The 12,219-nt window shown below is 37.0% G+C and overlaps 1 protein-coding gene across 2 annotated transcripts in view; it reads right to left on the bottom strand.

The window, feature by feature from the left end:
• Positions 1 to 1,981: 1,981 nt before the first annotated feature.
• Positions 1,982 to 12,219, bottom strand: part of glyr1 (glyoxylate reductase 1 homolog (Arabidopsis)) — a 39,793-nt gene continuing 29,555 nt past the window's right edge. The window contains exons 12-15 of one of the 2 annotated variants that reach the window (XM_052022218.1): positions 9,752 to 9,914; positions 8,839 to 9,018; positions 5,624 to 5,748; positions 1,982 to 5,086 (exon numbers count right to left, since the gene is read on the bottom strand). In XM_052022218.1, coding sequence (XP_051878178.1) covers positions 5,012 to 5,086; positions 5,624 to 5,748; positions 8,839 to 9,018; positions 9,752 to 9,914 — 543 coding nt within the window. In that variant the 3' untranslated portion in view covers positions 1,982 to 5,011. The remainder of the gene's footprint in view (positions 5,087 to 5,623; positions 5,749 to 8,838; positions 9,019 to 9,751; positions 9,915 to 12,219) is intronic. The other variant, XM_052022217.1, reaches the window with a different exon arrangement.

Genomic DNA, 12,219 nt, shown 5'->3' with positions numbered 1-12,219 from the left:
GTCAGTCAGAGCTTAAGTGAGAGTAGGTGAAGAATGGGAGGTTGATGGAATGGATATATTATGGTGCATGGACCGCTGAAGAACAGATAACTGTCCTCAGTGTGAAGACCATGAGCTGAATGACCTCATATGCTGTAAAAACAAAGTGATTATTAAGATTCTAGCAGCTACAGACTCATGCTAAAAATTTGAGGATTTACCTCTGAGGAGTTGTTAGAAGAAATGTGACAAATATTTAATATTCATTAGTAACGACACGCATTTTATGGGCAGATTTTATTCAGATGAGTTGAGGGAACATCATGGAGCAACCTCGTCCACCCATCTTAATCTACTAGTACCAAACACGGTGACGCACGAGTAAACTGTTCTGTAGTGTTTAAATGGCTGAGGTCGCTGTAGTGGTGGTTACAGCTCAGCATGAGCAGTAGTAACGACAGGTGGCACGCTCAATCTGCTATTTTCACGATGGTGGGTGGGAGGGGGTTTGGTTTAAGAGGCATCCCGGCTGCTCCTTCATTATGAGCTGTCGTGGACTAGGGATTCCCACAAGTCGATGGGGCTGTTACACTTCAAAGATGCTCTTAAAGCCTCTTTAGACTAGTTTTGTCTTCCTAGTAATCTTTGTGTCTTTAACATAAACACAGTTTAAAAACAAACCAGTCAGCAGAAAAATTAAGTCACACCCATTAAGAAACTAGCACATCCATCGAATTAATTTTTTCTAATAACCTCAGTACAAGAGATAGATGGTTACAATTATAGTACACACAACCAGAAAGTGCAACAGAATAAAAGCATAAGTAAGAAAATACATTGTGATGTATTCAGATGTTTCTTGATACCTTTTACAAATCTAAAAATTATCTAATTCCATTGTGCAAGACAGCATTTGTATCCAAAGTACTGTCAGAGAACCAAACTGTACATTCAATAGAATGACAAATGATTCCAAAAGCAAGTTCTGGAGACAAGATGGTGGAATATTTTGGTGCCAGCGAGATACAATGTTTGATTTAGTGTCCTCGTCCATGAAAAAATACTTGATTTAATAACATAATTAGATATAAATAGTGAAATCTGGAACAAGGTCAACTGTTTGATCTTACTTAAATGCAATCTTTCATCTGCTGCATTTCTCTATGTTCCAGGTTCTTGAGTCAGCCCTTAAAATAAACCCCCTCTGCTTCCAACATTCTCAACATGCCAAATATTCTCATGATAACTGGGAATCATACAAGAGCTGACGTGGATTCAGCTTCAATTTCTCCTCCTGTCTATCCTACAAAAGGACTAAATGGCCACTTTCTGTTGCTAATTTCCCATTGTTCTTTCCTCTCAACAAATCACTGTCAAGCAGTTTGCCTTTTCTCCATCACCAAAAGAATGTGGGGACCTGAAACTGTTGATGTAAGCACTATAACTGGAAAATTACCTCCTATTTTATACTGCAGCCCTGCTCTGAGTATTGAATTTCCCATTTAGTTTCTTTCTCACATTGCTTCCAAATTTATTCCCAAGTCTGATGGCTTTTCTCATCTTGCAATTCCACTTGATAGTCACAGGATCCTTGCTGATCATTGAGAGAGCTTTCTAGGTATTTTGTGTTTAAATTAATTATCTCCTCAACCCAAGCCACATCTATCTCTACAATTGTGTTCCCCAAATAGGTCTGCAGTCATTCACAACGGTGATAAATAATACAAACTTTTCTGAACTCTTTAAACATAAGACAACACTTCTAATTTCAGTACTGTATATGCAAGCTTTGTGTGGTAGATAATCACAACTGATCCAGCAACAGATTGCATCTACAAATCCTATGTTCGGAATAACCTGCGAGAACAAAAGCAACGTAACTGCTATTAGAAAATTTAAGTACTCAAAAGATCAAATGACACAAGATGAGCTTTAGGCCTTGCTCAAAAAAAAGCAATCACATCATTTATACATAAAATAAAATGCAATTACAAATCAGTTTCCTGAATAAGAACCGCTTTTATTGACCAAGCTAGACTGAAACTTATTTAAAAAAAATATCCACTACACTTTCAAACACTCATTTGACAAATTTTATACAATTGTGTACATAACAAAATAGTTATGGATCCATAAAAATAGCCGATTTCTGCAATATCGATCTTAAAATGAAATACCATAAGCGGTATAAAAATGCAATGACTGGATAGTGTAGATTTGATGCAATTTAAATTCAGGCTACAAAGAGCAAGAGAAAGGTACAATAAATTCACAAAAATATCACAGTTTGTGTACACATGTTCATTACAGAATTCAGATTCTATCTGTAGCCATTTATTCAAAACCTTTGCAGAAGGCTAGCCAGTGATACTTAACAAATTAACTGCTATTTCTCCGAAGGTTTAAACTCTCCAGATTCGTGCAAATAATCTTGATGCCAATCCTACCCAATTGGTCTTAAATGAATATTAATAGGTGAAGATGATGTCATTCAGTCATGGAGTGTGTTTCCAGGTAGTTTTAAAATTACTATAGTTAAGGTTATTTTTGTGAAACTATAGCACTAGATATGCACCATTCTCTATCACAGACACAGATCACTCAGCATTGCAAGGCAATCCTTTAATAACTCAAGTAAACAACCTTTGATGCAAAGTGGAAGCACAATGGTTCGTGCAAGAAAACTATTCAGGAATCATTAACCACATCACAGCTAAATAAATTCTCTTTCCAAATGTTAAGTTATAACACAGAAATATGATGCAAAAAGGCCATTAATGATTGTTAGCCTATATTTTAATGTGACTTGAAATCAAGTTCTCATATTTCTGAAATATCAAATAAAGGAATGACTTCAGAGCATCATTACAATTCAAAGTGGTTCTATTCACAATCTTTAATGCACTCGTGATGTACAGTAGTCTCATGACCCTTGACATGCTGCCACAAAATGTTTGCTTGAACAAAAGCTGGTACAGCCTTCCAAATGATGAACTGTGCCATTACCCAATTTCTTTTCATTTAAAAATGGAAGTCTCTTATTAACCTCACATGGCCCCAGCAAGTTAAAGGTATTTTAGCCACTTGTATATTAGGACTGATCAATCACCTCCACAAAAGGCCCAACCCACAGTTGAGGTAAGCATACTTTTTCCACATGGCCTACTTTTGCATACAACACTTCTCTCAAAGACTTCCAAGCTTGATAACTGACAGAAGTTGAAACCTTGGGTTGGAGACCAGTCCCAAAACACTATTCTTATGAAAAGTACCACAATAAAGTTATGAAAAAGTTCCATTCTCATGAGAGAGTAGACTTACTTCAGAGCATGCAAGATAGAATATGCATAAAGGCAAAAGTTATTCTTTGATGGCAAAAGATGTTCCTGTAAATTGTTTCATGGGCAGGAATCTAAACCATTGCCATACAGCTTATCACCCCAGTGAGTTGCTAACAATCAGGGATGTGCATGCAATTTAGATGTCACTTTTTCCCCCCAATTTTTGTGTCCCTTGTTTTGATCAGAAATCTAGGGCTAAATTCCAATCCTATCTAGCTGCTTTACATAAATGTTAAAAGCAGCTTAATGGAGTACGACCTATCTTTAGGTTCAATATATTAACATGGTCATGTGGAAGACTTGACCATCATGCTTTGGTGTAGCCAAAAGTGATCACATGCCTTTCAGTAAAGTGACCAATATTACATTCCATACCTACTTCATGCAACAGAAAGAACATGGTAACATAAAAGCAAGTAAAAGTAGCTGGTGTCACACTCAATTTGCATTCCCAAGTAGCATCTACATCAGCTCAAAGACCCACAGTTATGAACCAAAAACACTGACATGTTTGCATAAATTTTTTAATCAGTTTTTGGGCAAGAGAAAGATCGCTTTCAAACCAAGAAAGGTAAATAAATACAAGATTAAAAAAAACATAAGTTTAGGTTGAATAGGACCATGCATGGAAAATAGATGAGATATTAAAAATGCTAAACAATTAAAGAAATTTACTCAAACTTCTTCTGCACATATTGCCATTTTAATAGCCTAAACTTTCTCAATGGGTCCCTAAACATTTGACACTGAGGAAAATACACTGTGGTCAAACCTGATCACAAAAATCATTAAAAGCACTACTGAGCACACCACACAAAGGGATGGCCACTTGCAAGGCAGCAACATTTTTTTTCCTTTGGAAAACTTATTCAAGTCACAAAAATATCAGGTAAGATTTTTTTTGAAAAGCAACAAACAAAAACAAAATCATTACATGCAAAACACTGTTGGTCACAATTGGACTTACAGTCTTGTTCAAAAACTGTGCAATCTTTCATTGCTTTTTTTCCTGTTTGAGCAAATCTTTTCTTCTAGAGTACGAATCACATGGGAAACTTTAAGCAGGACACCAGTAAAGGTTTCATTTTGTACCAGACAGCAATACCAGACATTTTAAAATATACACAACATACACTGGTATTGCCTAGGTAACCAAAGTACATCATCCATGGTAGTATCCCCACTATACAGGACTGAAACTGCTTAAGTATTCCACTTTTCTCTCCAGTACTCCTGATATTCCTTCATGAGTTTTGCACATCTGTCACTCATTACATAGTGTACAATAGTGTTGATGGTAACATGCAGTACCAGCTTGGAGTTTGTATCAACATTTACATCAGGAGGTACTTAACCAAACCAATAAAAACAATTGCAAGGGATTAACACCAGCATAGACCTTTGTCAACAACCCATTATTCCATAAGTAAACTTCTTATACCATCTTAACAAAATTATAACAAAGAAAAGCAGCAGATGGTTGGCACACACTCATTTCAGTCTCAAGAGGTGCCATGTCAGTGCATTTATGAGATTTGGCTGGGTATAGGCCATTTGATCCTCAAATCACCAGAGGAAAATATTTACAATGGCCAGTATGGAAAAGTAAAGCATTTACTGATAATGGAAAGATGAAAATCAAGTTAAATGGCCCCAAAATTTAAAAAGAAATGATTAAAAGATTATAGCGGTCACTGGTTGCAGGCTAAGTATACTGCAGACATATCATTTTCAGATTGGTCCAAGGCCTTTGCTTTCTTAAACACCTAGAAGAAAAACAAAATATTGAAATTAATGTTAAAACTGAAAAGAACAGTATCCCAAAAATTCTCTCAAACAAATTTTCAAAGTATCATCTGGGAATAACACTAAGAGGCCACAAGGAATTTGGAAGAAAATCACTGCACTGCTTTCAAATACTGTATTAAATCGGCTTCAAAATAGCACAACACTTCGGTACAAAGCAAGTTCATTCTTAATTCCCATTGAGATGAGGAATACGTAAAATTCAAGTTTGCTTTTTAATCAGGCAGAGAGCATTGTGGCAACTGCTTATTGTAGGCCGAGGTACAGAGAAATACTGCCAGATTAATAAACACGATTTATGATGCATTCAGTTCAGACCATTAATACTACTGTTCAACAAGACAGTATTGCCTCTTCAGATCACCAGCATTTTCAAATGGTTGGAGATGGTCTGAATGGTTAAAAAAGAAATCTTAAAAATCATCACCTAGCTGAAACCATATTAACCAATTTGATTCACAAACAAGTATCAGGGGCATAACATGTCTGGAACTTACTTCATTGGCCGCAGCAGCCATTGGAGTTGAATGATTGACAGAATCACCCATAGCAATGGCTAACCTGAGGTCCTTTTGTATATGTTTCAACAAGAAGTCAGGCTTGAAGTTTCCCTGTAAAATACCTGATAATGAAAGAATCACTAGTGGGTAAAGTAAATTGCTTTGGAAGTCAATTACTGTTACATGTAATAGTCATTAGAGCGTGGTTGCAATGGGTGTAAAAAGATCATGATAGCATTAAAATTTAAGAAAAACTACACATTTGGATTATAGAGATAGATTTTACCTGTAAATTTACAGAACAGTTAAGTACGAGTTACTGATTTAACAGTACATACGCTCATAAGAAACTCCTAGCTTCTCCTGCATTCGCTTATGACCAGCCATATAACATTCCCATCCACCATACAGTATACAGAGGCATGCAAAAGTTTGGGCACCCCGGGTCAAAATTTCTGTTACTGTGAATAGCTAAGCAAGTAAAAGATGACCTGATTTCCAAAAAGCATGAAGTTAAAATATTAAAGAAATGTGCCATCTTTAAGATTGCTTTTTTTATTTCCATCTTTTACAGTTTCAAAATAAAAAAGGAAAAGGGCCTGAAGCAAAAGTTTGGGTACCCTACATGGTCAGTACTTAGTAACACCCCCTTTGGCAAGTTTCACAGCTTGTAAACACTTTCCGTAGCCAGCTAAGAGTCTTTCAATTCTTGTTTGGGGGTGCAAAAGGCTTCTAGTTCTGTGAGATTCTCGGGCCATCTTGCATGCACTGCTCTTTTGAGGTCTATCCACAGATTTTCGATGACGATTAGGTCGGGGGACTGTGAGCACCATGCAAAACCTTCAGCTTGTGCCTATTGATGTAGTCCATTGTGGATTTTGAGGTATGTTTAGGATAGTTATCCTGTTGTAGAAGCCATCCTCTTTTCATCTTCAGCTTTTTTCTTTTACAGATGGTGTGATGTTTGATTCCAGAATTTGCTGGTATTTAATTGAATTCATTCTTCCCTCTACCAGAGGAATGTTCCCTGTGCCACTGGCTGCAACACAAGCCCAAAGCATGATTGATCCACCCCCGTGCTTAACAGTTGGAGAGGTGTTCTTTTCATGAAATTCTGCACCCTTTTTTCTCCAAACATACCTTTGCTCATTGCGGCCAAAAAGTTCTATTTTAACTTCATCAGTCCACAGGACTTGTTTCCAAAATGTATCAGGCTTGTTTAGATGTTCCTTTGCAAACCTCTGACGCTGAATTTTGTGGTGAGGACGCAGGAAAGGTTTTCTTCCGATGACTCTTCCATGAAGGTCATATTTGTGCAGGTGTCGCTGCACGGTAGAACAGTGCACCACCACTCCAGAGTCTGCTAAATCTTCCTGAAGGTCTTTTGCAGTCAAACAGGGGTTTTGATTTGCCTTTCTAGCAATCCTACAAGCAGTTCTCTCAGAAAGTTTTCTTGGTCTTCCAGACCTCAACTTGACCTCCACAAGTTCCTGTTAACTGCCATTTCTTAATTACATAACGAACTAAGGAAACGGCTACCTGAAAACGCTTCGCTATCTTCTTATAGCCTTCTCCTGCTTTGTGGGCATCATTTATTTTAATTTTCAGAGTGCTAGGCAGCTGCTTAGAGGAGCCCATAGCTGTTGATTGTTGGGACAAGGTTTGAGGAGTTAGGGTATTTATAAAGCTTTGAAATTTGCATCACCTGGCCTTTCCTAACAATGACTGTGAACAAGCCATAGCACTAACAAGCTAATGAAGGTCTGAGACCTTGATAAAAGTTATCTGAGAGCTCAATTCTCTTGGGTGCTCAAACTTTTGCATGGTGCTCCTTTCCTTTTTTCCCCCACCACTCTAAAATTGTACAAAACAGAAATATACTAATCTTGCTTAAAATATTGAAAAGAATGTTTCATCTTTAACATTATGACTTTTGGCGATCAGTTCATCTTCTACTAACTTAACTATTCACAGTAACAGAAACTTTGACCGGGGTGCCCAAACTTTTGCATGTCACTGTATACCAATTCTATTCTATGGGCATGAATAGTAACTTTGTCAAACTAAAATCAAATACAAAGTCATCTTCAAGCCTGTGTTCATGCAGTGGTGGATGCAACTCTTTGCAGCTTATTGCAAAAGAATCACCTTGCACACCAGTTGTTTCATACAAATCTAGTGAATTTGGTTTCAAAAGTTTAAAGCTGTTAGCAAGTTTATACAAGGTAACTGTCCAGCAGCTTCACAGATTAAGCATTCTCACCCAGGGGTGAGTTGTAGAGGTTAAACATTGAAAAATAAGTTGTCATAATCAGTTCCAGGCGAGAACCCATTACAGCCATTCTTCAAGAGGGATGAAAAGAGATGCGTTCCTGGATAATGTTTTACAAGCCAAATTTTGTAAATTGTAAAGGCTTGGCGAAATGCATCATGAACATTTTGCTACAGTGTATTCCTATGCACAGAATGGCATGCTGTTCTTTACAAAAGACAGTTTAGTAAATCTAATATATGTAACCCAAAGAGTCAGTGGGACTATAGCAAAAATTCTTAAATTAACTAGTCACCAATTGAGGAATCACTCTATTTTCCTGGTGCAGGCATAACTATACCAAATATCAACAGTAATTTGTGTGGTGCACTAACATTTCCGCTGTTTAAAAAATACAGCCATTTGTAAAATCCAATACTAATCTAAGCAGGCAAACCTCATCAATACTAAGGTTTGGATAGTGATAGTTAGTGAGAGATTCTTAGCCCTACAACAACTCTTCAAAACTTGTTACAATACTACATACAGCACCTAAAGGAGCTCTCATCCTGCATAACAGGATCATGGAGATCATTGTCCTTGCTGCAATAATTAGAAGCAAGCAGAATAAGTTTGAAATAATTGTACAAAATGGGTAGAAATTATACAAGTACTAATAAATAATATACCCATTATCTGTGATATAAATCGATTAATGCAAATATATTTCAGGAGCATCTATTTATCCCCCTCCAACATCTCAACTTCTATAGTTTATGTATGAAATCAGTTAAGGCAAGAAAACTTTGCCTACAGTCAAAGTCTCTCAGATAGGAATTCTCAATTTGCTTACTAAAGCACATTTGCATTGGGGAATTAAACATAATGTTAATGATATTTCAGACAGAAAAAAATCCCTTGCCCTTTAACTAATACACTAAAAGTTTTAAAAGTTAGTTACTTTGGCACTTCTGGTCCAAAAAAGCACACGCTAAAGGTCCTTGACTGAGGATGTAAAGCAAAACTTCTTGCGACTGGCTGGCTATTTTAGCCAATGTAAATCCTTCTGCTACAGAAGCCATGAAACTGCCCAGGATCATATTTACAATCAGCATCATCTTCGAGGCATTGCCCACCTCTCCTGAAAAAGAAAAATCATTTAGGCTGGTCATTCATGTGTTCCATACATTTCTGAAAGTAGTAATAATAAAATGTATGCAACTTGATGATATTGTCAACATTAACCACAAAACTATTAAGGAAATGAATATGTAATTTGGTCAATAGCAAGATGAGAGATGCCATTTCAGAAAACAAGTCTTCCCATTGGGATTGTCTCATTCTTTCCCTTGTTTTTTCTTCTTCCCCCTCCCCTCCCAAACATACACATTTATATTTTAAATGCCAAATGCCAACTTATTATCTTGTGCATGGTGAAATGTTATCAAGTTGTGAGGACTGAACATGCAGCATCATAGATCATTAACTTCTTACAAACAGAACATTTCTTTTGGGGGTAAATGTCACAGGCAATGGCTTTTCATAGCCGGTTATATTATCTGGTTCAGTACCATACACAATATAAACAGATGGAGATGGCAAAATATAAAATCTGAAGACCAGCTTCATCAATGCTTTAAACATATTTTTAAAATTCAGTAACTGAGACTCCAACTAAACTCTGTTGCAAAATAAATTAACAAGTCTGATGGAATGTCATTTGGCTTCCTATCAAATATATTTTATAGACTGCATAACTGAATTTACCACAGAGTAAGTTTGTCATTCCACCTGGCAAAAAAAAATCCCTGATAAGTAATCCAAAAATATTTTCAAGGAGAAATAATTGGAGGATTCTAATAGCACAGACCTACCCAAATAGAAAGACTTCTTCCCCATGGCCTGAAAACAGCTGCTACAATCATCAAACAAAGCCTTATCTCCAGCTGCAAGGATGACCAGCATTCCATTTTCCGATAGCTGCCGATTCCCTGAGACTGGTGCTTCGAGAAAGCGCCCCCCTCTGGAAGTGATCACCTATGTAACAGAGTAACCATTACAGATCAGTCCTGGCTACTGTGCCTAGAGAGTACCCTAGGTAAGACCCAAACTTTAGATCTTAACGAAGCACCAGACACAGCACTGGAATCAGAGAATTGGGTCACAGCACTAACTGAAGTGCTAGTCAAGGGATGAGTTACCTACTCTGCAAATTTAGCCAGCAAGCTGAAACTGCACACTTGAGGTCTTTAAGGCCATGTCCAATGAAAATTTTTAAACCAAAGATGTCTTAACATTCACTTTATGCAATTGCAATTCCTGGTATGACATCTCCACCTTATCAACTAAATATTTACAGATTTTGATATAATATTCATGCATATTTTCTCCTTCTTTAATTAAAATGCCGTTTGATTTGAAATGCACCACATCCCATCAATTCTGTCAAAGCACCCCCATTCACTTTCCAGGAAGTATTATGGACAATGATTAAGAATAGCAATCACAGCCAAGTTGAACCTCTCCAAACATGCAAACTAAACCCTATTGTTCCATATATTTGCTCCTTCAACTTAACTAATTCAGCACATACCAACTCTCAAATATTCAATTGGAACTGCATAGGATCACACCAAATGATGCACTTGCCAAGTGAACTGCTGAATTCAGCTTTCTTCAATTTTTATAAATATTTTGTTTCAAGTACTGTGTTAACAGAATAGAGCAAACTAACAGGAAACCACTCAAACCAAACTAGAAGCTAAGGTCAAGAGCACAAAGTCTTCCCTGAAAAATTAGAAAGAAATTCACAAGCAAACAATAGAGGAAGAAAAGTTAGGTGAAACCAACAGACTAAATTGTAGGGAGCTACAAGTTCTGGAAAGAGACTGAAACCAAATACAAGGAAAGCATTGATGTTCTCAAAGGACAATGAAGCACAATGTTAGGAAAGGCACTGGACCACTGAAACAAAGCTCCAGCATCTACATTATTGAGTAAGATTAACTATTACTGGTCTTCAGGGCCTGACATCCAATTCAACCAACACACAACATAGATCTGGGCTAGTATTGCATCAACCATGCAACCAACTGGCCATGTATAAATTATTAATTTCTAGAAGCTGCTTTGAATTACAAACATACAAATTTGGAGAAGGAGCAGGCCACTTAACCCCTTGAGGCTAGCCACCAATATCATGGCTGATCCATTTATAACCTTAACTCCATGTTTCTGCCTATCCCGGGTGAGTTCTCATCCCCCTATCAAGTATTTATCTAGCTTAGCCTTAAAAATATTTGAAGACTCTGCTTCCACCATTCTAAGATGATGAGACTTCCAAAGACTGATACCTCAAAAAGTTATGTTAATGGATGAACTCTTAGTTTTAAAATAATGATTCCCATCATCCTATATTATGCCACAAGAGGAACCATTCTTTCCGCACTATCAAAACCCCTCAGGGTTTTATATTTTAATCAGATCACCTCTTACTTTTCTAAATTCCAATGATACAAGCCAAGTCTATTCAACCTTTCCTAAAGGCAAATCATCCATCCCAGGTAGCCGTCTAGTAAACTCTGACTTGTTTCCAACACATCTACACCCTTTCTTAAATAAGGAGACCAATACACAGCATGCAGCCCTTCAAATGTGGTCTCACATTATTCCACTAGCAATAATGACATTGTTAGATTTCCTAATTAGTTATAGCACCTTTGTGATTCATACATAACTGGGTTATCCCTGTACCTCTGTGTTTAGATAACATGCTTTAAAAAAAATAATCATCATCAAAATGGGCCAATTTCACATCTTCCACCACCCCCCCCCCCCCCACCAGCATTTTTGCTCCATTTGCCAGATCTTTGGCAGCCCACTTCTTATTTTCTTACCTATGTATCATCAGCAAACTTAGTAATCATACCTTTGATGCTTTCATCCAAGTCTTCAATATAAAATGTATAAAGCCAAGACCCCAGCACCCACTCATTAAATCTTTCCAATCAGAAAAGACAGACTCAATTGTGCCTACTCTCAGTTTCTTGTCAGCCAGCCAATCTTCTATCCCACACTACGAGCTTTTATTTTCTGTAATAACCTTTGATTCAACACCTTATCAAATGCCTTCTGGAAATCTAATGGAATAATGAACAATTCTCCCCCATTAACTATACATATTGCTTTTTCAAAGAACTCCAACAGATAATGGATACAAGCCAAGCTTATTCAAACACTACTTTCTTTCACAAAACCATGTTGACTTTGCCTGGTTACCTTATAATTCTTAGTTCCCTGTTATAGTATCTTTAATGAAAACCTCTTAACATTTTCCGTGACA

The sequence above is a fragment of the Pristis pectinata genome, chromosome 8, assembly GCF_009764475.1.
Source record: "Pristis pectinata isolate sPriPec2 chromosome 8, sPriPec2.1.pri, whole genome shotgun sequence".
Lineage (NCBI taxonomy): Eukaryota > Metazoa > Chordata > Chondrichthyes > Rhinopristiformes > Pristidae > Pristis > Pristis pectinata.
Note: the sequence above shows the minus strand (reverse complement) of the source record. Positions and strands in the feature narration are given on the sequence as shown.